The sequence below is a fragment of the Palaemon carinicauda genome, chromosome 35, assembly GCF_036898095.1.
Source record: "Palaemon carinicauda isolate YSFRI2023 chromosome 35, ASM3689809v2, whole genome shotgun sequence".
NCBI classification, from domain to species: Eukaryota; Metazoa; Arthropoda; class Malacostraca; order Decapoda; family Palaemonidae; genus Palaemon; species Palaemon carinicauda.
This window is the reverse complement of record NC_090759.1, coordinates 8,184,613-8,212,112: the sequence shown is the minus strand read 5'-3', so window position 1 is coordinate 8,212,112 and position 27,500 is coordinate 8,184,613. Positions and strand designations below refer to the sequence as shown.

General features: G+C 35.5%; 1 protein-coding gene across 1 annotated transcript in view; it reads right to left on the bottom strand.

Moving 5' to 3' along the window:
* Positions 1-18,068, bottom strand: part of LOC137627604 (irregular chiasm C-roughest protein-like) — a 52,345-nt gene extending 34,277 nt beyond the window's left edge. Inside the window, exon 1 of the mRNA XM_068358685.1 lies at positions 17,316-18,068. Within this exon, the coding sequence (XP_068214786.1) occupies positions 17,316-17,318 (3 nt within the window). The 5' untranslated portion in view covers positions 17,319-18,068. The remainder of the gene's footprint in view (positions 1-17,315) is intronic.
* Between the last annotated feature and the right edge of the window lie 9,432 nt (positions 18,069-27,500).

Here is a 27,500-nt window from a genome sequence, read left to right as displayed (position 1 = left end):
GAAATATGGCAATTTCATTTTGTTATTCTGAATAAATTCCAACGATCTTCCAAATAGATTCGATGAGTGACGAAACAAAGGTAAAAATCCAATATATCATCATAATAGCGAAGACTTTCATGCTTCGAGTCTTACCAAGATCTGTTGGTGTCTATCATCTTACATATAGTTTATATTAACCCTTTTACCTCCGCCATAAGCTTAAATTTCGAGCACATTTTGCTATATATTTTATTTAAATTGTTCTAACAGCCTTAATTTTTGTCATAGAGAGGTCAGGTTAGTCTCATTCTTTTGGAAAATGCCTGAAGTTTCTAAAAACATGTAAATAACAGTGTTTTGCAAGAACGTACCGGTACGTCCTTTAGGGGAGAAAGGGTTAACTTTAATATTTTTATTATAAGTCTCTGTGGAATCAATATTTCTTAATGAGATACTATAATCTCTTCCTTTCCATGATCTCTAACGTGATATATATTTCTTTATTCCACTGTGCTTGTAATTATCTCTCTCTCTCTCTCTCTCTCTCTCTCCTCTCTCTCTCTCTCTCAAAATGACTGGTTCCCCAAAATAGATGACAAACTATTGTCAAATGTACATCAATGAAGAGAAACACATTATAAAAAAAAAGAGAGAAAAAGGATGAATATAAAGGAAATGTAATAATCTTGCCCATTACTCACTCTCTCTCTCTCTCTGTCTGTCTGTCTCTCTCTCTCTCTCTCTCTCTCTCTCTCTCTCTCTCAAAATGACTGGTTCCCCCCCAAAATAGATGACAAACTATTGTCAAATGTACATCAATGAAGAGAAACACATTATAAAAAAAAGAGAGAAAAAGGATGAATATAAAGGAAATGTAATAATCTTGCCCATTACTCACTCTCTCTCTCTCTCTCTCTCTCTCTCTCTCTCTCTCAAAATGACTGGTTCCCCAAAATAGATGACAAACTATTGTCAAATGTACATCAACGAAGAGGAACAGATTAAAAAAAGAGAGAGAAAAAAGGATCAATATAAAGGAAATGTAATAACCTTGCAAATTACTTACTCTCTCTCTCTCTCTCTCTCTCTCTCTCTCTCTCTCAGAGACATGATCGAGACGCCTAATAATGAGTCGTTTTTCCAAAAGAGTTATCACACGCGAGACCCAGGCGTCCTCTCACCCTCTTTCCCAAAACCTATTAAGCGGTGTCGTTCCACGGTTCTAAGCAAGCGGTCCAACCAGTACATTGCCCGAATCCGCCCTGCGGTCCGGGCCCGCCCAACTAGCAAAAGCCCTGCCCCGCCCGAGGCTTGATTGTGCCCCGCATCGTTCAAGTGGGCAGAGTACCTGAGCCAAGAAGACCCGTGGGCGGACATGATAGTAGTGGTAGGTACTAGTAGTATTAGTGGTTGTAGTAATATTAGTAGAGAAGTCTTCTAGTCGATTCTGAACTCTTGCCGCCACCTACAAAGAACGTCTTGGCAGATCTAACCCTCCCTCCTCCCCCCCCTCCTTTTGGACAGAATGCCCCTTCCCTACCCACAACCCTTTCCCGCCCACCGTCGACCGCGTGCCTTGGCTTCTCGCAATTGTAACCTAAACAAGAGCCTTTGTTGCATTGGCATCGGATCACCAAGTCTTAAATCTTCATCTTGCCCTGCATTGCAAAGAAAGATAGGCTTGAAAATCTTGCTGAATTAGGCTAGAATAAATTGGAGGCTATCCATTGGAAAATGGAAATGTAGAGAAATAAATGATAAAAGTCTATACTGCCACTCACAATTTGATAACATGCTGGATATAATTGGTTCACTTATTTTAAATCTCGATCTGCCGTGCAGAGTAAAAGTATGCCCTTAGAGGAGTTTGGAAATCTTGCTGAATTAGGCTAGAATAAATTGGAGACGTATCCATTTCCAGATAAAAATGGTAATAAAGTTTTTTGAAATTATATACTGCCACTCACAATTTGATAACATGCCGGATATAATGAAGGTCTACATATATATATATATATATATATATACACACACACCCACACACACACACACACATATATATATATATGTATATATATATATATATATATATACTGTAAATATATAAAAGAGAGCTCCATCCTTAAATGAAGGTATATAGATAAAAAAGAGAGCTTCCTCCCATAAAAGAGCCAAGATAAAAAGAGAGAATGAATTTTTTCTCAAGAGTGAACCTACTCCATAAATGACATACTGCCTCTCTCGAAAGAAAGTTCTGCAGGGCGTCCTGTTCTCCCTGCCCCTTCTTCTCCTCCTCCTTAAGGGACGACGCCCTTTTGCCATCCTAACTGGCATCCCCTGGACGCCCACTCCCCCCATCATAGCCCGAAGATGGTGTGATGGCAGGGCGGGTCTCGTGTGATCGAGTTATGCTGGTAACTATATTCTATTCTCTTCTGTCTTTTTTGGCCTTTTATTCAATCTTTCTCTTTCTTTCTCCTACTTGATATCCAAACTTCACCTTCACTTTCTTTTTGACCAATGGTTTTAAGTAACACCCTCTCTCTCTCTCTCTCTCTCTCTCTCTCTCTCTCACAAGTCAAAGGATTGGTGTTCAGTAATCAGACAGGACTAATAACTTCAGGTACTTCTTTTTCGTTAACAATCGTTGAGTCACTCTTGAGAGAAGTAAAACATTATACCAGACAGCTACTCAACTAAGGTGGGTCGCAAACAAGTAGAGAAATGAAATGGGTTAACAACTTCCTCACCAAAAAGTGTTGTAAATCTGGAAGCGATTTCTCTCTCTCTCTCTCTCTCTCTCTCTACTCTCTCTCTCTCCTCTCTCTCTCTCTATATATATTTATATATATATATGCATACATATACATATATATATATATCTATATATGTATACACACATGTATATGTATATATATATATATATATATGTGTGTGTGTGTGTGTAAAAATACACACCCACAAAAAAGAGCAATATGGATACGAGAGTAAACTAAAGTATAGGATACTAACATGTTGGATAAAGAAATGGTCATGGACACGATATACAAAGAGAATGACATATATTAGGTGGATATTAATAATACAGTAACAGAAGAAGCAGGGGAAGGAAGAGAAGACGATGGATTGACGAGATAAGAAAACTTGGCTGTAAACTACCATAGAAAGACCATAAACAGACGCGAGTGGATGCACATGTTTGAGGCCTTTATCCTGCCGTGGACTAGTTATGGCTGATGATATATATATATATATATATATATGTGTGTGTGTGTGTGTGAATATATATGTACTGTATACATACATACATACATACATACACACACACACACATATATATATATATATATATATTTCTAATAAGCCATATATTATACTACTCTAGGTTCTCTCTATACCCTGGGATCGAAGACCCTTCCACCTCAGTTTCTCGGACCCGGGTTCGATTCCCCGGCCGACCAGAAGCTGTTATCTTTGAGTTGATTCCCCCTTGGGTCTCTGAATCCGAGGTACAGAGAGAATCCAGATATTGGGAGAAGTATAATATACGGCTTATATATATATATATATATATATATAGTATGTGTGTGTTCGTGTGTGCAAATTTCATCATATTTATCCCTAATCATTTCATGTTATTGAAGAACCAAACGGTTGTCCTCATACCAAAACGACCCAAAGCGCTTTAGGACCCCCCACCCCCCTTCCCTCATGCATCGCATACTTCAAAGCCAAAAGTAGATGAACGACCATCTCTTAAAAAATTCCTTAGGAAACCTATGGTGGATCTTTGTTTTGGGATTTTCTCTCTCTCTCTCTCTCTCTCTCTCTCTCTCTCCTTTACAACTAATACTCATTTCCTTATCATCGATGACTCTATAAAAACTCCTATAATTATGCCACTAAAAACTTGAAGATATTTCAAAAAATTTGTATTTTAAAGATACAAACTGAAAAGAAAGTACCTAACTAAAGAACTTTGATGGGCATATTATCAAAGGCATTAAAATGATTACCAAAAATCCCAAATCCCTTCTCTAGCCACCTGACTAACTATCTTTATTGACCACTCTATCTAAGCCATCAAAATCGCACATTAATTAAAGTTCTTTTATGGCTATTAAATTTGGTCTTTTGTGGGCACCATTTCAAAAAGGTTTTCAATGGCCAGTCAACTGAAGGTTTCTTGGGAGCATCAAAGAACAAATAGTTCCCTTCCTTGGATCCTATTTTGCATAATACTTAATTTACAGTTGGACAAAGGAATTCCTGGTACACCATGCTCTGAGAAAATGTACCCAGCTACACCATTACTGCGTGACGAGTTTCTGTGTTTAGCTTCGCTCACAACCTCTACCATCTCTCCCTACACTCTGTTTGGTTGCTCTCCGCGAAGTAATTGAGTGCCAGAGAGCACTTATTTGGAGCGAGGTGTACTTTGAATAAACAAAAACAAGGTTCTAATGTAGAAAAGTAAACATTCACATTCACTCGAGGAAAAGAGTATCCAAATAGACGTCTAAATTCTAAAGAGCAAAAAGTAATCTCTAGTTAGTCTCTCAAGAAACAAATACGGTATGAAGAAGAGTCCTTCATTGGTAAGGGGAAATAAATGGGCCAAGATGAGGCTCTACGTTTCTTTCCAAGGCTATGATTATGCTCTAAACTTTAGACTAAAGAAACAATGGAAAAGCAAAGATGACAGCTCCAATCATCGATATGGAAAAAAAAGAAAGCTAAATTGATAGCAGCATGATATGAATTCTATTCCAACAATACGGGAGAAATTAAAAACATCGAATGTCCCACCCTTATTAAACAAAGAAGTAAAGTTAACGCGAATAAGCGAGGAAGGAAAGTTTGAAAATGAGTAAAAGGCGAAGGGCGTCGACGGACTTAGATAGAGGAGGATAAGGGCTGATTGGTTAGGAGACCAAGTTATGGAATAAGGACGGAGAGCCCCGTCCCAGGCCTGTCCCTTAATCAAAATGGGCCCCTCGCTCCGAATTTATAGCTGATCCACAACACGATCCGCGGGGCTGATAGGGTGGATAATTCGCACCTGTCGTTACCTTTTAACTCGTTTTGATATCCATAAAACACGAATCCATTCCTCGTTCGATTACGGGTACTTTACCTGTGAGATCTCAAGATTTACAATTTTTTTTTTTTTTGGGGGGGGGGTTTGTAAATGTTCTGTCGACTCGTACAAGGATATGTTCTGTCGACTTATAAAAGTGTGAGATGTTCATGTGAAAGTGTATTATGTTCTGTCGACTTGTTAAAGGATGAAAGGTTTTGTCGTCTTGTAAAGGGATGGAATGGTTTGTAGACTTGGAAAGAGATGAAATGTTCTGTTGACTTGCAAAGTAATGTACTGTTCTGTCGGTTTACAAAGGTATGAAAGATTCTGTCGACTTATAAAGGGATGAAATGGTCTGTCGACTTGCAACAGGATGAAATGGTTTATCAACTTGCAACTGGAAGAAATGGTTTGTCAACTTGCAACTGGATGAAATGGTTTATCAACTTGCAACTGGATGAAATGGTTTGTCGACTTGCAACAGGATGAAATGGTTTATTAACTTGCAACTGAATGAAATGGTTTATCAACTTGCAACTGGATGAAATGGTTTGTCAACTTGCAACTGGATGAAAGGGCTTATCAACTTGCAACTGGATGAAATGGTTTGTTAACTTGCAACAGGATGAAATGTTCTGTCAATTTATAAAGGGATGATATGTTCTGTCGAATTGTAAAGGGATGAAATGTTCTGTCGACTTACAAAGGGACTGTTTTAGATATCAATTTGGTCTATAGTCCATAAAGTCAAGTTTCTTACTTCACTTGATTACTGGCACTTTAAAATGTTCGAGAAACAAAGTTTTTCATTTGTCTGAAATTTGTCCATTTGAGTTAATGGGCTCATTTGATTGTACATGGGTATTTAGAGCATATTTAATTATAGTGGATAAATAAGAATGGGTTTGTTTTTGTTTATTTAAGTGTCAACTTAATCTTTTTTGAACTAATAATTTCATTATATACTACAAGAATCTTCTCTGTGGAAATACAATATAATGGTAACACAATTCGAACTCACATGGTTATATTGAAAGATCATAGAAATCACATTAGGTTATAAAAACCGTCCCTGGTTATTAAAAAAAATCCTTTCGTTATAAAGGAATGAAAATCACCATTCATTTTCTAATATTCCCCTTTGGCAACCGAAAAAAAAGATGATGGATTTTTTCTCGGGCACAAAAAAAAAAAAAAAAAAAAGTTCATCATGTAAAGTGATACGAGGAGATACTGAGTTCAACGGTCAACTGCCATGAACTTTAGAATACAGAACTCGATTCCAGCTTCTTTGTTTCTTTGAGGTATTTTTACAACCTAGAACTTCTCAATCTCTTAAACAAATAGAAATAATGACACTGAAAAAATATGAAAAATTACACTTCATATCTTTCACTTGATGTTGATGATATTTGTTGTTTATAACAATGCTAGAAGGAGAGTAAAGGCCAGTTAAATAAAACGATTTAAATTCATTTATAAACATTCAGGAGTTGATTAATTCCTTATCATTAAGCAACAGTTATAAAATCGTGGTAGTTCAACGTTTAATGGATCTCTCTCTCTCTCTCTCTCTCTCTCTCTCTCTCACGTAGTTTTTATTCTATTCCCTTTTTTCATCATTTCAAAGCCTCCTTTTAAGAGGGGAAGACCGAGTTAAAAGCATTAGCATATAATCAGCGTCGGCGAGGTGGGCGAAGGTTGAAATCTCAAGCCGAGAATTTCTTTCGTTCTTTTTTCTTTTTCCTCTATCTTTCTTCTCTTCTCTTTGAGTTCTCTTATCTCCTTTGTACCAATATGTTAGCAATATTTCTTCTATTTACGTCACACATAAATTGCCTCTATATGTTCTCTCTTCTGTTTTACATATTTATTTTGTTCATTGGGTGATTATCCTTTCATCTGTTTAATCATCGCAATCATCGTTGAACAATTCCATCAAATATGTCAAGAATTAAGTGCTAAGACACATTCTGACGACATGCTTAATGTTTCACGCATATAATACTGCACAAGGATCCTGTATAGTCTGCTTCGAGGACCCACAAAGACTCTTTAGTAGGTCCTGGTTACTTTCTATTGTCTGAGATGTTAACGAAGAGGCGCCAACGGGTCTTTTGTCACGAGAAAAGGTGAGACCTTTCCACTCCACCTTGCCTGTAAAGCTGGTTCTTAATATCAATTTCAACAGCAACAGCAAACACAAATGCAGTCGTTTCTCGTCCACTGCAGGATGAAGGCCCCAGACATATCCTTAGTCATGACTGGGGTTTGCCTAGTTTTCATCACCACGTTGGCGAGTGCGGATTGGTGATGGTGGGAGATTTTCGTGTGATAGCGCACAGCAAACCAACTTGATATGGATAGCCCTGATTAGCTTTGCTTTACTGATCATGGAAATACGTAAACCCTTTCACTACGATAAGATATTCCACTCAGAAAGGTAATTCAAAATTCAGCGCGACAAAAAAGAAAAAACCTATATATATATATATATATATATATATATATATATGTCCCTTTCTCCAACAAAAAATTACTTAAGGGAAATGTATTTACATATATGGAAGGTAATGATTCAAGCCAGACGAATGCAAGGGCAACCATTTAGTAGATAAACTATTCAATCTGTCAAAATATTTTATTTCAAGTTGGTGAAACTACTTCGAAAGTGTCATTATAAGTATTCTAAATGCAACAAGAATATATCAGAAAAACAGGGATCTATAAAAAACGCGTTTTTAATAAACTAAACTATTCTGGTCATTCCCCAAAGAATGAGCAGAACAGTTCAATGTTTCCCCAATAGTATTAACAAAAAGAGAATATTTTTGGATATTCACAAAATGATAAAAATAAACCAAAGGAAACAAGAAAAAACGTTAATAAGCGAACAGACAATAATATGATATACTGAACAGAGGGTGACAAGACTTTTCAATTTCTAAATCAGAAAGTATTTATAGATACTCGATCAATAACAATCATATCCACAGCAAATCATGGAAGAATATAATTCAATTAAGAGTCGTTTCATTATTTTCAATACCTATCTTCATTTCCTTGTTAATCTACCTGTATTTCAATCAAATGATTCCCTTTTATTCGCTTAAAAACTTTCGAATGACTCAAATTCCATATAAGGTTTGAATTAGCTCTTCTAAATGATTGAAATTCAAGGAACTCGTCTCATGGAAACGATATTAGAATTTCCATTAAACACAAACTCAAACAAAGGCAATTCCCGAATAATCCGCTATAAATCATAATGTCATATGGACTTCTGCAGATCATTACCGACATAGAGAGTAACATTTTCTCTCTCTCTCTCTCTCTCTCTCTCTCTCTCTCTCTCTCTCTCAGATTGCTCGGTTCGATTGTCATACTTTCTCATACGGCTAGGATCTGGATCTTTCTTCCTTCTTAAGGTCTCCCAAACTATCCATCACCAATATAATCATAGTTTTGTTGTATACCTGGACTAGAAAATGGCGTAATAATAGCAGTCGAAATGACTTTCGGCTATTTGAAAAAAAAATCTTGATTCCCAACCACGAAAGAAAATAAATCCTAACTTCATAATCTCAAGAAACATAAGGTAACTGCATTTTATACTGGAGGAGAGGAGCAGGGGGATGAGGGGGAGGGGAAATAAAGAGAAGAAAAGGAGGAAAGAAGGGAGGTGGCTGTAGGGGGTTAGCCAAGTCTCTAAGGAGTTTAATAAAGTGACAACAGTCTGTCACGTGAAATATGATGACACTAATTGGGCCAGATTTATTTCGGTCCGGTGTCCTTCTCGTGTTCGCTTGTTACAAGAGAATAGCGTTTACTTGCGCTGGACCAAATTGCAGAAGAGACATTGTTAAGCTGTTAACGTTAATGGCAACAGGAGCGTGTATATATATATATATATATATATGAGGGGTTGCTGAAAAGTTCCTGGATGGAAGGGTATTGTGAAAGGGTATTTTACTTTTGCAGGGAAGGTAGGACGACTATTTAGGAGAAGACAGACAAAAGAAGCATCTCTCTCTCTCTCTCTCTCTCTCTCTCTCTCTCTCTCTCTATACGACTTGACTTCGATGTAGGAAACTTATGAGTAGAGCTCTTTTTGCAGGACAACGCAGCATTTCCGAATCGGAGTGAAATTTCGTTCTCTTGGGATGTTTCTTTAGTTGTGGAAAGAGGTGATAGTCAGAGGGCTCCAGGTCTGGGGAGTAAGGCCGGTAGACTACCAATTTGAAGCCAAAGTAGCGTATTTTTTACAAAGTTTCGTGTGCTGTGTGTGCTGGTGCATTGCCCTGCAAAAAGAGCCTGACCCATAAATTTCCTACAACGAAGTCAAGCTGTGTAGGAAAGAGAGAGAGAGAGAGAGAGAGAGAGAGAGAGAGAGAGAGAGAGAGAGAGAGAGAGATAGGCTTTTTTGCCTATCTTCTCCTAAATAGTTGTCCTACCTCCCCTTTAAATGTAACAGCTCTATCCTTTCACGATACCCTTAAAGCTCATGAACTTTTCATCAAACACCTTTTGTTTATTTTTGAATACTTAAATAAAGCACAGTGAAATATATCAATTAAATCAGTTTTATTTCTAGGTTTTCCGTAAGGATTTGTGTTATCAACAACAACAATAATAATAATAATAATAATAATAATAATAATAATAATAATAATAATAATACACATGAGGGCAAACCTACTGGATATAAATAAAAGAAAGCCTTGGCCTGGCATCTCACCTAGTCGCCATTTAAATATCAAAAGAGGAAGATTTACTACATCTACTACTACTACTACTACTACTACTACTACTACTACTATTACTACTACTACTACTACTGCATAGAATTTAGAATAACAAATAGTACTCTACGGATAATTAAACTCAGGTTTAAGCTTATCAAAATCTTTACATCCAAAGCCTTAAAGGCTTAAAGCCGTTCATGAATTTCAGGGGTAAGGGATAGTGACATTGCCTTACCAAGCAGGACAATGCCCTAGAGAATGACCATATATACATATGATCAGTGTCCAAGCACCGTCTCCACCCAAGCTAGGACCAAGGAGGGCCAGGTAATGGCTGCTGATGAATCAGCAGACAGACCTATAAGCTCCCCCAAAAGCCCCCCTCCTTAGCTCACAAGGCTGGTGAGGTTGCAGCGACCAAAGAAACTAACGAGTTTGAGCAGGACTTGAACCCCAGTCTGGCATTCACCAGTCAGGGACGTTACCTCATCGGCCACTACTTTCCCAGTGGTTAAACTATAAAAACTCTCAGGACTCGATTCGATGAAGATTGACCATTCATTTGTCTTAAAATTAACCATTGATTCATCTTTTATTTTACAGCTGACCATTTATTCATTGTTTTTTCTAAAATTAAATTTTTGGGAAAGCTTCTCCATGGAGATACAGTAGGTGGTACCACCTTGAAACTTTCCTTCCCATTGTTCAGTTGTATCAAGTTTCAAGAAAAAAATAGGACCACTATTCCCCACAGAACGAGGAGTCAGGAAATATGGATAATAAAAACAATTTCCAGTCCCTGGACAGAGCATTTCTCTCCCATCCTGACACCACAAGCATCTGTCCCATCCTTTTCATCTCAGGCAAGGATGCACGCAAGTAAGGACACGTGCGGTCTGAAGGAATAATATTCACGGGCGAATACCCGACTCGCCGTGGCAATGAGCTGGTTACGGCATATTTGCATTTCTCTCGGAGGAGAAGCAATTATTTACGCCATAGCTGCTGCGTAGCTAAAGGTCCTTCTTGGGGCGCCTCTTCGACTGCAGCGAAATTGAATGACGGAAGGCGCTGCCATCACATGCATTCTAAGACAGAAGGCTTCGTGAGGAGGAATAAATAGGTGCATACATTTGTCGGTATGCTTTCACACACACACACACACACACTCACACACACACACACACACGAAATATTTACTGTGGAATGTTTCCGGTGTATGTTTATGATTTCTTAATAGTGTAAGTGAACCGTCAAAATAATGGCTAAATACTTAATATAGATATGCACATTCACTCCTCTCACCAAGGAATGACTACTCCCTCACCACCAACTAGAGTGACGGGGAGAGCTGAGCTTCGACCGTGTGTGTGTGTGTGTGTGTGTGTGCTTATATATATATATATATATATATATATATATATATATATATATATATATATATATATATATATATATATACACTTCTTTTAATTTTGTGTCCTGGGGAAATACTGACTGCCTGTCGTAAGTACATATATTCATTAAAAATCTCTAGAGGTTCGTTCATAACCTTTATTTGTTGTCTCTGCATTTTCATTAAACATTGTCTTATTTTCACTCATTCATTTCCAATCCTAAATTTCTGCTTTCTCTAGTCATGTCTTCTATCATCTTTTGCAAATCCTCCCTTGATTCAGAAAACAAAACTATATCATCTGCAAATCTTGATTTGTTAAGGTATAGAAGAATAAGCATGTGATGGAGAGCATTTGGTAAACAAAATGAGATTATGAAAACTAAAATGCAACTTTCTCTAACAAGAAAAGTATTTAATGAAATGGTCCTACCAGTATTGACTTATGCATCAGAAATTCGGAGCCTTACTCAAGCCTTAGAACTTAACCTATTTACAACCCAGAGAGCTATGGAAAAGAATGACGAAAGGAACAACACTAAGAGACAGAAAAAGAACAACATGGATACGAGAGCAAACTAAAGTAGAGGATATTCAAACATGTAATAAAATAAATGGACATGGATAGGACATATAATGATAATGACAGATAATAGATGGACATTAAGAATAACAGAATGAGTCCCTAGATATTGAAAAAAGAAGCAGGGGAAAGAAGAGAAAACAATGGACTGACGAGATGAGAAAATTTGCAGGTATAGAGTGTCATAGAAAGACCATACACAGATGCAGATGGATGGACATGTTTGAGGCCTTTGTCCTGCGGTGGACTAGTTACAGTTGATCATCATGGTGTATATATATATATATATATATATATATATATATATATATATATATATATATATATATATAGCCAGACACTTTGTCATTTTCTATATAGGAGAGAAGATTTTCATAACTGTAGCTCTGTAAAACGACCATACATTTAATAATCTTTTAGGCGAATTCTTAAAGGACAAGTTTGATTGACAAGATGTACATATTTTATACAACCTTAAACAATTAGTAAGGCGTACCTGTAATCTTGCAATCATCCATATTAATCTGCTTGTGCGGCAAGGTTAGTTAAACGGGCAACACCCAGAAATCTGGTTCGAGCTTCCAAGAGGAAAAAATGAAACAATGGTGATTTTATCGAAGAAGAAGAAGAAGAAGAAGAAGAAGAAGAAGAAGAAGAAGGAAGTGATATAATGTGTGAATAAAAAGTAAGAACAAAAGAAGCAAAAGAAGATTGCGTCAAAGAAAAAGCAGCGTTTATGAATCACGTAACGATTTCAATCCTCGACTTAACACAGGAAACGTTTCTCCTGATTTCACTTTCACAGATTATTTGGGACTGAAAATTCCTTTATTAGAATTTTCTCAAATATAATATCTGATTTTAGAATTCCACTGGAACATCCTGGTTGAAATACTTTTCACTGGAATGTTTACTGATCTAGTCCGATTAGTTTTGTTTAGTTATATCTTAATATTATTGTTAAAGTTTACCACAACCTCATGTGTATTGAATAACAGCAAAACATCATCATCATCAACAACAACAACAACACGAACAATAATAATGATAATAATTCACAGTTACGAGGTCAGCCTGATTGGTTGTGTAGGATTATTATTAATAATAGTGTCAAAGTTTAATACAAGCTCACGTGTATTGAACAATAATAATAATAATAATAATAATAATAATAATAATAATAATAATAATAATAATAATAATAACAACGTAAACTTCACAAAACCTAGGCACATCTACACATGGCCCCAAGCAAAAAATTCATTTTGTCTAAAAGGAAAATTTTTTCGCCACACGATCCTTACAATCTCAAATATTTGTTGAGTATGATAGTCAAGAATGTTGCAGACTCTCTCTCTCTCTCTCTCTCTCTCTCTCTCTCTCTCTCTCTCTCTCTCTCTCCACTCTGCAGATTTCTGGAACCACTCCAGCGCAAATCGCGAAAGATTTTTAGATTTCATACTCTCTTCAGGTGCAGAAGTTGGTGGCAAAGGCACCGAAATTTGTCGTCATCTTATCTCTTTTTCCTTTCATACGCTTTGTTTGTTATGGCGTTTGTTCGTTTTCATGTTTATCGCAAAGGGATGCACAATTCAAGATTCACAGGACGTTTAATAGCAATTTTTCTATAGGTGAGAAAAGGCATACTTAAGCCAAGTCACGCGGGATAAATCTAGACAAAATTAATGATTTGTTTCTTCGTGGTTTATATATCAAATGTTTGTTTTTGGTGAAACCTGAACGAAATAGTTATTTGTGCAAATAGATGTAAATCAATAAGGAGTTTTCTCTAAAATATGTAAACCTACATATCTATCTTTCTATCAAGGAGTTTTTTCTAGAACAAGTAGACCTATTATCTATCTATCCAGGAATTTTCTTTAGAACATATAGACCTGTCTATATATATATCCACCTATCCATGATAAAATGATCGTCTGTTGTTACTCCTGATGTCAAGTCATTAATATACAAACCTATCCATGTATGCTAAGACAGAAAGGGCGTTAGATAAGTAAAAGAGATAAGATAACCATAATCATCCCTTTTCTATCTCTTTCTTTTTTCCCAATTCCAGTTCTCTATCCTTCCATCTTGCGGATTCTTCCCCCTTGCCCGCTCTTTGCCCCCTTCCCTCTCCCCTTCACTGTGAGGGGAATTAGCATCCGAGAACTATTTTTGTCTTTATCATTATAACTTTGCGATGAACTCCGAAAATTTTGTTGTGGCGTTCGCTTCAGAATGGAGATGTTTTAACAGGCTAGCCGTGATCGAAGTCAGGGAGCAGTTTGTGGCAACTTTAATTATAAGTTTAATTAGTTACAGGAAACTTCAAAGACGGTTACTTCTGATTCTTCAGCTAATTTTTCACCCTGGGTGTTTTAAGTCTCTCAAAAATTTGAGACGATGGAGTGCTGGGAACCTTTCTTTCATCCAGTTTCGACATGAAAAAATGTGGATGATACGAAGCTGCTGCTACGAAAAGTCTGTTCAAAAATCCAAAGGTCTCTCCACGTTATTGTACACATGAAAGCTCTTCAAGTCACTGTACTTATGAAAGCTTTGTTCTCTGACAGGTCCAAGGTATTTTCTGCCTCCTGATGCATTCACGATTGCTATATACCCCTAAAAAGTACTTATAAATGTTATCACAGTCATTCAGTAATTACTGTACTCCAAATACGGTCCCCTTGTCCGGTAACTTGATTCGTTCCTGTATTGATTTCTTTGAGATTTCATATTACCCCTTTTATTCTTACAGTGGTTTCATTAATCCTCTATTTTCCACCCTTTAGCAAACCATTTACTCAGTCAAGAAGTGGTACTTCCAATTATTGTTTTAGTATCCCTGATGTAACACTCTACCGCCAAGCTTACACGGTGCTGGGTATGTGTGTGAGACAATGTGCATGGGACATTCTTCTATGGAAAAGATAAAAAGAGGGGAAATGGACCTCGCACGGGAATAGAGACGCCTCTTAAGAGAGGGAAGATTACAGCAATGAGAGCGTAAATAAAATATAAAAGTTTAATAAGCTCGTCTTATATAGTATTTCATCTAGCTCCATAATCATCCTTTAATTCTTCCAATATTTTTAGTATAGACAAAGAGCTTATTATAATTTACTATACACACAGACAAACTTTGATCATTACAGTTCTTACCTTTGCTACGGAGTCTTGTTCCGTATGTTTGTTTCTTTATCTGTTCGTTTAACATGTTTCCTAAAGGTTGTCTCTTGACAGAAAATAATGTATTAGAGTTTGAGAGCGATAAGAATATAACCTCTCGGGAAGAAGCGACCTTTTTGGAGATTGAACTAGTCTACTTTGAGGAAGGTTTGTATTCCTGAAACGCAATCATTATTTTGATTATTATTACTATTATTATCATTATTATGGACCTACTCAAAAGGTCCATTATTCCACCCATAAAAAGAATAAAGAAATACTAAGTAAGAAAAGCTTAGCAGTCCTTCAAATCCATTCTGGCATAAGGTCAGCTGAAGCTGAATTTAGCAAAGAAAGAAAGACCCTCTAATGATGATGCAAGCCATCTGTGAAATGAGCAGCACGCACAAACCGCGCACCGAAGATATGAAGTCACAGGTTCGAACCCTGGCCAGTGTAGATGCGGTTTTCCTACATAATTCTCTTTCAAATATAGATAAGTCATAAAGCGTTAAAACAACCGTGAAATTAAAGAGAATTTTTAAACTGGAATTTTAAGAATAACATAGTTACATAGTTAGGGTAAAGGTATTTAGGCAAGATAAAAAGACGAATATACCTGGATGCTACTGATATCCTAGCATTTCTTATCATTATTATTACTAGCTAAGCTACAACTCTAGATAGAAAAGCAGGATGCTATAAGCCCAAGGGCTCCAACAGGGAAAATAGCCCGGTGAGGAAAGGAAATAATTTTTATTAGTATTACTTGATAATAATTATTATTAGTATTACTTGATAATAATTATTATTAGTATTACTTGATAAGCTACAACCCTAATTGGAAAAGCAGGATGCTATAAGCCCAGGGGTTCCAACAGAGAAAATAGCCCAGTGAGGAAAGGAAACAAGAAAAAATGAAATATTTTACGAACAGTAACAAGATTAAAACAAATATTTCCTATATAAACTATATAAACTTTAACATAACAGGAGGAAGAGAAATAAGATATAATAGTGTGCCTGCTTGTACCCTCAAGCAAGAGAACTCTAACCTAAGACAGTGGAAGACCATAGTACAGAGGCTATGGCACTACCCAAGACTAGAAAACAATGGTTGGATTTTGGATTGTCTTCCTAAAAGAGCTGCAGTTGAGAAAAAATGTAAGACTTTGAAACTTTTAAAAACCCTGACTTTTGTGTATTCAAGGGTTTTATGTGGCGATGGTTTCTAGTTTATTTCCTTGCTGGTTATCCGTCCACTTCTTGTCTAGACCTAAATATAGCTGCCTCTCTAGAAAATTTGCCACATGAACCAGCCTTGGGGCCATGGAGGCTATTCAGTATTGAGGTGCAAATAGGTGGAGACCTCAAGGTTGCAAAGGTAAGAAGTTTGACCACAAAGAAGGCAGCAATTAAAGGTTTAATGTTTAATCAAAACTGTATTTAATGTATTTTACTTTGTGAAAATTAAAATATATACACTACTTTAAATTAAACTTTTCTTGATTTAATATTTATCCTCTATGTAAATACCAATTCTTTGTACTTATTCGTTAATTATACTTTTCTTATTTTGAAAATACTTTACGCATGATATTCAAGTGTAAGAGTCAAATATAATTTCTCAAAAAAAAAAAAAAAAAATGAAAGTTTATTTTTTTTTTTTGAGAAATTACATTTGACTCTTACATGAAAAATTTTCACGTGTGAAATGTAGATTTGAGTCTTACATGAAACTATTTCATGTGAGAAACGTCTATTGTTACGGACAAGATATAAAATACATCACAAGGACAAGCCAACATTGTTGCTATGTTAAAATTTAATTTTTTTTTTTCATGTTTAGATTGTCCATATTTATGTTACAATTTTTTTTCAGAACTATTTCTCTTCGACTCCAGGTTGCATCTCTCTCAGTCCATGTTTATCTTTACAGTGTAAAAAAAAAACCTCTCTGCTTTGAAAAGTAGGCAGCTGCAGTTTTTTCCACGCCAAGTTTCCAAAGAAAACACGGCCCCAGAATGAGGAGATGAGAAAGAATTACCATAATTGGTGTTGTAACTCCTTAGAGTTTTACCACCTGGCATCTGTTTGCGACTCTCATTTCACAGTGCGCGTTTTTCTTTTCTACTTTTATACGAGATAAAATATGCAGTTTGATATGAAATATTACCTAATTCAATTCAACATATAAATGAGCTGCTAATTTTATAAGCACGCATTTTTGTATTACTTGCTTGCACATAATTATGAGACTAACCTGAATGTTGCGATTTAATTCATAAATTGTCTGGGAAAGAAAATTTAGAAATATTTCATGAAGCAATAAGTGTTGGCTGGTCGTCTACTTACCATCAAGTTTCTGTTCCAAAAAGTGTTTAAAAACAATCAAATGTTTCAAAACTTCTCTTCAATTAATATTTTTCATCAAGTTTCTGTTCCAAAAAGTGTTTAAAAACAATCAAATGTTTCAAAACTTCTCTTCAATTAATATTTTTCAGCAAGGTTTTTGTGCCAAAAAGTGTTTAAAAACAATCAAATGTTTCAAAACTTCTCTTCAATTAATCTTTATCATTAAGTGTCTATTCCAACAAATGCTTAGACACAATCAAATGTTTCAAAACTTCTCTTCAATTTATCTTTATCATCAGGTTTCTGTTAAAAAAAGTCTAAAAGAATCGTTTCGAAACTTCTCTTCAATTTATTTTTTGTCGTGATTAAAATGCCTCAGAATATATGTTTTGTCTTTTTGAAAACCATTCACATTTCTTCGACTCCAACTTGAGTTGTTTGTTTAATCCTCACTACAGATCACTACCACATTTCACAATGACATCAACACCACTTAGTCACCCACAAGATTCCATTTTAATTCGACCACGGCCAAAACAAAAACAATAACATCAACAGCAATCGATTGTAAACATCTCAAATGTGGAACTGCAGAGCCACGATCTCTCGCCCTTAGGGGCTCCTCCAACTCCAGCACGGACCGCGCCGAGAGCCGTCGAGGTCGAAGAAGTCAAATGTCACCACAAACTCTTGGAGCACATGCCACTGCCTCCGAGGTCAGTGTCGAACTGCTGTTGTTGTCTGTGCTGCTGCCTGGCAAGACGTCTTCTCCGGAGGGCATTGTGGGCCTCCTCCTCCTCCCAGGGCAGACCGAGGGTACTATAACCGTTGGTACGGATACCCACCTCACCGACCCTTCCCTGCCCTAAACTTCTATAATCAGACGCGGCAACTCCATCAACTTTTTTCTCTGTTTCTCTCTTGACGGCAGCACGAGAGCGTCGTGTCCGAGAATGCAGGACCTTGTGCACGATATGGTCAAGATCCGTGCAATATTCTACCTACAGTGGTGAGATTTATTATTTTTCAATAATGTTTTTATTATCATCATTGTTATTATTATGATTATCATTACCATTTATTATTATTATTATTATTATTATTATTATTATTATTTATTTTAATGTTATTGCTGTTCTTGAAATATTCTATTTTAATTGTTCATTACTTCACTTCTAGTTTACCTATTTCCTTTCCTCACTGGGCTATTTATTCTTGTTGCAGCCCTTATAGAGCTTATAGCATCCTGCTTTTCCAATTAGGGTTATATCTTAGCTAATAATAATAATAATAATAATAATAATAATAATAATAATAATAATAATAATAATGATAATAATAATATCTAAAGTTTGAGAACACTTAAATGTCCACATATAAAAAAAAGAGAATTATAATCCCCCCAATAAAAAAAATACCTTTGCCTCGAAAGAACAAGCTGATTGAGAAACGACTGCCCCAATAAAATACACTTTGAGAAAAACACAGCTTTGAATCATAAAAAGGATTATGCAAGTCATTCACCTACTGCAGCATTCCGCAGGGCTTTCAAAAGTAGTTTTATTTTTCATTTCCTTTTTTTTCTTTTGCAAATCGCTTTGAAAAAACTCATTCGAGCAAATCTGTTCCGAATTCCTAATACCGTCTTTAAAACGTACCTAATTATTACCGAGAAATTCGGCATCTGTTAAGGGTACTTAACTGATGTTTATGCAGCCGAATACAAAATTAGTCTGGAGTAATCTTGACCCAACTAAGTTTTTTTTTTTTTAAATCATAATAACTTGGGTTTAAATGCCTCAACTTGTTTGAACTTCAAACATACATACTTATTGCAAATGCTAAGATCTATATGTGGTGTAAAATTCGGTTTCAAATTCCATATATAACTTATCTATTCAACATTCTCATTTATAATTCATTCGTTATTTATCTATTTCATTCTAGCACTGGGCTGCTTTTCCTGCTGGATCACTTAAGCTTGTAGCATTCTGCATTTCCAACCAGGGTTGTATCTTTACAACTATTAATACTACTAATCTCCCCTGTATAATAAAGAGCAAGTGTCTGGTTGTGTATATATATATATATATATATATATATATATATATATATATATATATATATATATTCATACATATATATATATATATATATATATATATATATATATATATATATATATATATATATATATATATATATATTTCCAGTCAAGCTAGGCTCTCCCCTTCCCGCAAGTGAGGGAAGAGGGAGTAGGGGGTATTCATACCCTGGTGAGAGGGTGTGTGGGTGTGTGTACATCTATCTAAATATTCAACTGTCATTTTCAACGGGTTGTAGTCTAGCAATAATAATAACAAGATTAATAAAATATTTCAGACCTCCACCAATGAATATTGCCAATAACTACAGTAAAGCCTACGGACGTCACTTGCCACTTTTCATATGCTGACTGTACAGCATATGGTAAAAAGTGCAATGTTGATTCAAAATCGCGATCTTGATCCATATACTTTCCTAAATTTCATGTTTTCTTCCAATGCATAATATCTACCCATTGATAAGGTTTGGTGAAAATAAAATGTGTTAATAGTTTTGACGTAATCAGAAGTAAAGTATAATGCTAAAAAGTTGTACAGCTAGTTAATTTTGATAAAAGTTAAGAACCCAAAATGGGTATATCTAATTAAATCTAATAAAAGTTAGGAATGCAAAAAGGGTACATTTAGTTAAATTTGATAAAAGTTAGGGATCCAAAAAGGGTACATCTAGTTAAATTTGATGAAAGTTGGGACCCCAAAAGAGACATATTTAGTTATAATTGATAAACGTTAGGAACCCAAAATGGGTACATCTAGTTAAATTTGATAAAAGTAAGGGACCCATAAGGGGTACATATAGTTAAATTTGAGGAAGTTAGGAACCCATAATGAGTATATCTAGCTAAAATTGAGAAATGTTAGGAGCCCAAGAGCGGTACATCTAGTTATATTTAATAAAAGTTAGCAACCCAAAAGGAGCACATCTAATCTAGGTAAATTGTGTCTCACTTTTTATTCTACCCTGACGAAGTGTATTAAAATGCACGAAAGCTTTAGGTACCTAAGCTTTTTATTTTTTCCTACCGGCTTTTGCTGCTTATCAAATCACGTGATCCTTGTGACCGTAAAGCATATATATATATATATATATATATATATATATATATATATATATATATATATATATATATATATATATACATATATATAATTTAATTCAACATTTATCAAAATGAATAAAAATAAGTTATTACAATTACCTATCTTAATTTAACTAGATGCACCCCTTTTAGGTTCCCAACTTTTATCTAATTTAATTAGATCCACCAGTTTTAGGTTCCTAACTTTTATCAAAGTTAGGAATCCAAAAAGGGTACAGCTAGTTTAATTTGATAAAAGTTAGGAACTCACTGAGACCTCCAGGATTTGAATAGGACCATGAGCTTGTGTTTGAATTAGACAATTAAAGAGCACCTTTTTTTGCAGATTCTAAATCATCCATAAGTTAACGAATTTATGATTTCTTTGTGACACACAATAATAACATTATTCTTAGTTTTTATTCATAAAAAAATAATAATTCCGTATAGTGTACATTCAAGAGTTGTGTATCAACGGATATCAATGATATTTAAAGAAAATCGCAACTATTGATTTAAAAATAAGCTCATTTGTGTCAAGAGATGGAAAAATGTATGGAAGCAAAATCTGACTCGTGTTACTATCATGATTATTATCATCAATTTCATTAATAATAGAACAACAGTAAAAAACTAACAATAAAGAGACATAAGAGCAATTATCAACAAAGTTTACAGGTAATTTCTCTAACGGGACAATTACGCAGCAATATTATTTATTTCCCTAATAAAAAACAGTAAAGACAACTAACGATATAGAGACATGAGAAAAATTATTAACAAAGTTCGAAAGGTAACTTCTCTAACAGGAGAATTAAACAGAAAAATTTTGTTTCATTAATAATAAAACAACAATATAACCGACTAATAAAGAAACATGAAATATTATTAAAATAGCTCAAAGGGTAACTTATCTAACGGGACATTTACCCATAAAAAAAGGCTTCTAATAAAAAAAGAGCCGAACAAGGTCCTGAAATTAAGCGTCCCTTTGTCACGATGACCAAAGTGGCAACAGGTTCCAGCTATTCGCTCTCCTGCTTATGGTAATGGCTGATCAGGTCATTCAGACGCCCATCTTACAAGGCTCCCGGTTATTCCAGATCGCTCTCTGCCAAGTTCCTCGGCTCGTAAAGCGGACAGATCAGTGTAATGGAATTCTAGTCTACGTAGTCAGTTGTAGTGATTCTCAAGTTATAGCCGATGAACCTGATTCCATGTTATGGGCTTCTCATTAGGAAACACAAGAAAGAAGAGGTGAAAATTAATTGTGTGCTCATTTCAATAGCATAATAAAACTGCAAATTTGTAATTGTTTAGTTTGCGCAGGAGGTATTATTATTAATCAGGTACGCTACCCGTAAAAAAACGACGGCTAATTATTTATATGGATATGCACACACACGCACACACAGATTCAATCTTTCCCTCCTATTCCCCTTTTCTTAACTACTACATGGAAGTTTGGGCAATTCGTGGGAGACTGTCGTTTCCGAGTTGTAGCTGCTCAGCGTGAAAAGAAAGAAATTATATATACATATATATATATATATATATATATATATATATATATATATATGTATATATATGTATATATACAGTATATATATATACATATACAGTATATAAATATATACAGTATAAATATATATATATATATATATATATATATGTATACACACAGTATATATATATATATATATATATATATATATATATATATATATATATATATATATATATAAACACTTGGTCTTTATTACATAGAGGAAATAATACTATCTAAAATTCTTAAGCAGTAAGTTCCACAATAGAACAAACAACTTGAGAACCTGTGTTTAATATGTGCAAAGTGAAATACAATTCAATTATATTTATTTTTAAAAGCATTCTATGTACAAACAGCTGTGGGAATTCTTGATGCAAATACAGTATAGGCTAGGTAGCTCACTAGCTGTAGCCAAATCATCTGATAGAAAATAATGGAGGGTAGATGGTGGGGATTATGAGCTGGATGACTAAATTAATAAATGTTGGACTGAGAATCTTTCAACTTCAGAACCTACTCTTGGGATGCATTTTGTTGTTATCCGGGGAACTTAGCATTTTCTTTTATATATTGAAAAGGATATAGAACACTACTCCAGTATATTGAGCCAACGACGACATTAATGTATCCATGAGTGAAAAAAAATGAGATTTCTCAATTATTATGCTCATAGCAAAGTTGATAACTCAGCGCCATTGTCCCCACAGACATAGTCATGGTTATTATAGCCAGGGAGGAGAGTCTGGCATTCGGTTACGCCCTTGGAGGTGAGCAGGTACATGCAAAGTTTGTGGTTCTATTGCAAAAAATTATAAATCAAATGAAAAATCCTACCTTTTCGTCATTTTGCAGTTTTCTTAGTAAATTTAACGAGAATAAATTTCATAGACAATATGTGGAACAAAATCGACATTTCGTTAGAATCTATGTGATAAACTAGATGATATAGACTGATGTTTTGAGAAACAGTAATGTTTTTTTCCTCTCTCTCTCTCTCTCTCTCTCTCTCTCTCTCTCTCTCTCTCCTCGTAGATGAAACAAGGTTAAACAGTGATGACAAGAATGATGACTATTGCCACTAAACCATCATAAACAGCATTTACTTTCAAAGTAACAGAGCAAAATCAGAAATAAATTCAAGAGGATCAATTACAATAAGTAGTTATACAAAATAGAGAGAGGTTTGGCCAACATGACATTTACTCTTCTGCCGATGATTATCTTCTCCCTTTTCGCCATCTATCTGAACCTAACCACGCTTATACGAAGGCTCCTCCCAGCCAAAGGCGCCAGCAACATCCATATCTCGCTTTCTCCCCAGTGGGCTCTTAGATGGGGGTGGTGAGGTGGGGTAGGAGGGGGTGCGGGGGGAGGGGGAGGATTCTCGGCATATTAGGGATGGGAGATGGGTGGGACCTCAAACGTCTTGACAGCATCCCGCGTCTTGCAATGCTCCAGTGATTCTAACCTTTCTCTCTCTCTCTCTCTCTCTCTCTCTCTCTCTCTCTCTCTCTCTCTCTCTCTCTCTCTCTCTCTCTCTCTCTCTTCACCTATGTCTCCTTCGCTTTTTCCTATTACCTAGTTTTTGAAGCTGCCGTTTTGAGTGTTATGAAAATTATTTTCGAAAATATTGGGAATTTATAGTCTGAATATGGCACATCTAATTTTCCTGTACCGTATATATTTGGGTGCACGTGCACACACAAACGCACATACACACGCATACACACACACACACACACACACACATATATATATATATATATATATATATATATATATATATATATATATATGTGTGTGTGTGATGATTGCACATGAGCAACATTGGGGCTGGTCAGTAGTTGAAGCAGGGCGTGTAGATAATAAACTCATCTTGTGAATACCTGTGTCAAAACCAGAGGGGTGACACCCTCTGATGCTAAATCTGCCCTTACCCGACACCCCTGTTCTAAAAAAGGAAAAAGGGTTGTGGTGTACAAATGCTTATGCTTGTCTTCGTGTAAACATTACATTCGCGATGTAATCACGACTCAAAAATATTTATAACACAATACTCTTAATATCCTACATTACTCCTCTGTCTTACGGTACAGTTCTCTTGCTTGGGCACACTATTCTTCCTTATTTCTCTTGCTCTTGCTTTATTGAAGATTCTATATGTTGATGCTGTTAATATTGTTAAAATATTTTTATTCTAATTGTTCATTACTTCTATGGAAGCTTATTTATTTCCTTGTTTCCTTTTCTCACTGGGCTATTTTTCCTGTTGGAGCCATTGGGCTTATACCATCCTGCTTTTCCAAGTAGGGTTGTAGTTTAGATAATAATAATAATAATAATAATAATAATAATAATTATAAAAAGCATATCTACAGTAAAAGAATAGGAGAGGTCAGAAAGAACAGAGTTAGCTATATACCAACGATTGATCTAGAAATGAGAAAAACAAAAACACAATACTGCTTAGTAATTTTGTTTCAATCAGTAATAATTTTCTGAATTGGATTATCTGAGGACAAAGCTTCTTCAAGCACCAAGCAAAGATACTAACACACTGAAATTTGCAATCATGAAATCCTATTGTCCTTACGTTCCAGACGCCAGTGATGGTTGTCAAAGTACACTTGTGGTCGCCAAAGGCCAGCAAAAGATATCAAAAGCTCAGTAGAGGTCGCCAAAATCGTGTGTTTAAAGGTTTAAAGGTCACTCATAGAGAGTAGAGGCATGGGAGAGTGACAATGCCTTAGAAACTGACCATATATACATATGATCAGTGACCAAGCCCTATCTTCACCCAAGCTAGGACCAGGGAGGGAAATGCCAGCTAATGAATCAGCAGGTAGACCTATAGGTTCCCCCCAAAACCCCCATCCTTAGCTCACAAGGATGGTGATGTTAAAGACACTAAAAGAAACTACTGTGTTGAGTTAAGCGGGTCTCGGATCCCAGTCCATCAGATCACCAGGAAGGGACGTTTCCAATAGGCTAAGGCCAGCAATAATGGTGGTCGTCAAAAGAGAGATTAGTCAATAAAACTCATCAGTGGTCGTCAATAGCCAGAGCTGGTCGTCTAAAAACAAACAGTGACCGTCAAAGTTCATTGGTGGTGGCCTAATGATGATGGTAGTCGTCGAAGGCCGATGATAGTAGTTATCGGAATCGATCAGTTTTCCTTCTGTCGAGATGCCAATTAAAGAAGGAGAAGAAGAAAAAAAAGAAGAAAAGGAAGAAGAAGAAGAAGAAGGTCTAAAGCCGATGGGCCTGACAATGTTTTCAAAACCTGTTTTGGTTTCGTATAATGTAGGCATAATAATACCTTTGTTTAAATGAGGGAGGGAGGGAGAGAGGCACTCGCCATCCATATTGCATGAATCAAGGGGTGCAGATTAAAGTGCGATGCAAGTGCAAGCTCTCTCTCTCTCTCTCTCTCTCTCTCTCTCTCTCTCTCTCTCTCTCTCTCTCTCTCTATATATATATATATATATATATATATATATATAATCAGCTGGAGGCAATGAGAAAACACCAACTGTCATTGATTGAGACCAATTGTTACTTGCAGCGTGCTTAATTATTTGTACAAATAGTGTATGCGACCCGTCAAAAATAACGGCTAAATATTTAGATAAATATGCACATTTAAAACTTGCCATCCCATCTTACCAAGACATGACTACTTGGAGAGAGTATTTATATGCCTTGCAATGCCGCTGAACGTGACTGGAAATATACACATACATACACACACACACACACACATATATATATATATATATATATATATATATATATATATATATATATATATATATATATATATCCAGACGCAGGTTCTTTGTTATATAGTGACTTTTTTATGAGGTATTTTTTTCCCGTACAGTACCGAAAAATTTATTGCATTCTATTATTATTATTATCATTATCATTATTATTATCATTATCATTATTATTATTTTTATCACTATTATTATTATCATTATTATCATTATTATTACTACTTGATAAGCTACAACCATAATTGGAAAAGCAGAATGCTATAAGCCCAGGGGTTCCAACAGGGAAAATAGCCCAGTGAGGAAAGGAAACAAGGAAAAATAACATGTTTTACGAACAGTAACAACATTAAAATAAATATATCCTATATAAACTATATAAACTTTAACATAACAGGAGGAAAAGAAATAAGATAGAATAGTGTGCCTGAGTGTACCCTCAAGCAAGAGAACTCTAGCCAAGACAGTGGAAGACCATGGTACAGAGGCTATGGCACTACCTAAGACTAGAAAACGATGGTTTGATTATGGAGTGTCCTTCTCATGGAATAGCTGCTTTCCATAGCTAAAGAGTCTCTTCTATCCTTACCAGGGGAAAGCAGCCACTGAAGTAATGATCTTCTAAGGTAAACATTTGTTTCAAAGAGCACTATTTTCTTAATGGTAAGTATTGTCATGAAACAGCTACATGTTGCAAAGTATCAAGTTCTAATTAGGTAGTATTGTCAAACCCGGTACTTATCGTCCAATACAATAGCATTTCCAAAGAATGTAGCACTTTTCCAATATAGTAGCCTAATCCCCAAAAGGAACGTTTTCCATAATGTGCCATTTCCCAATAAAGTAACTTTTTTTCCAAAACAGCAATATGCCCAAAAGTAGCTTTTTTCCCATTATAGAAGAATTTCAAAACAAAGTGGAACTCTCCCAGAAATAATATACTGCTTCACTATTAGGTTGGTGGCCTATTGGAAACGTCCTTGCCTTCCAATTCACTGATTGGGGTTCATGACATGCTCAAGCTCAATAGTTTCTTGTAGTGTCTGCATCCTCACCATCCTTGTCAATTAAGTATAAGGGGTTCGGGGGAACCTATATGTCTACCTTCACAGTCATCAGCAGCCATTGCATGGCCCTCCCTGGTCTTAGCTTGGATGGAGAGGGGACTTGGGTGCTTATAATATGCATATATGGTCAGTTTCTGGGGCAATGTCCTGTCCACGTTTATAGTCATATGATCTCACAACAGGCGAATAATCTACCTTTTTGGGGGGTGGGGCCAGTTCCGGTAAACTACCTTCCTTCTTTTACCAAGTCTAGACTATTTACAATTCATTTGGCGTTTTGTTTAAATGCGTTTAGTTGACGCATCGAAACACACACACATATCTTCCCTTTATAATAAAGAGTAAGTATATATATATATATATATATATATATATATATATATATATATATATATATATACAGTATATATATATATATATATATAGTATATATATATATATATATATATAGTATATATATATATATATATATATATATATATATATATATATATATATACTGTATATATATGTATATATATACTTTTTTCGGTCACGCTCATCTATCCCCGTCCCTCCGATAACTGGGATTGGAAGTAGTCATATCCAGGTTAGAAGGGGTGCCTGTGC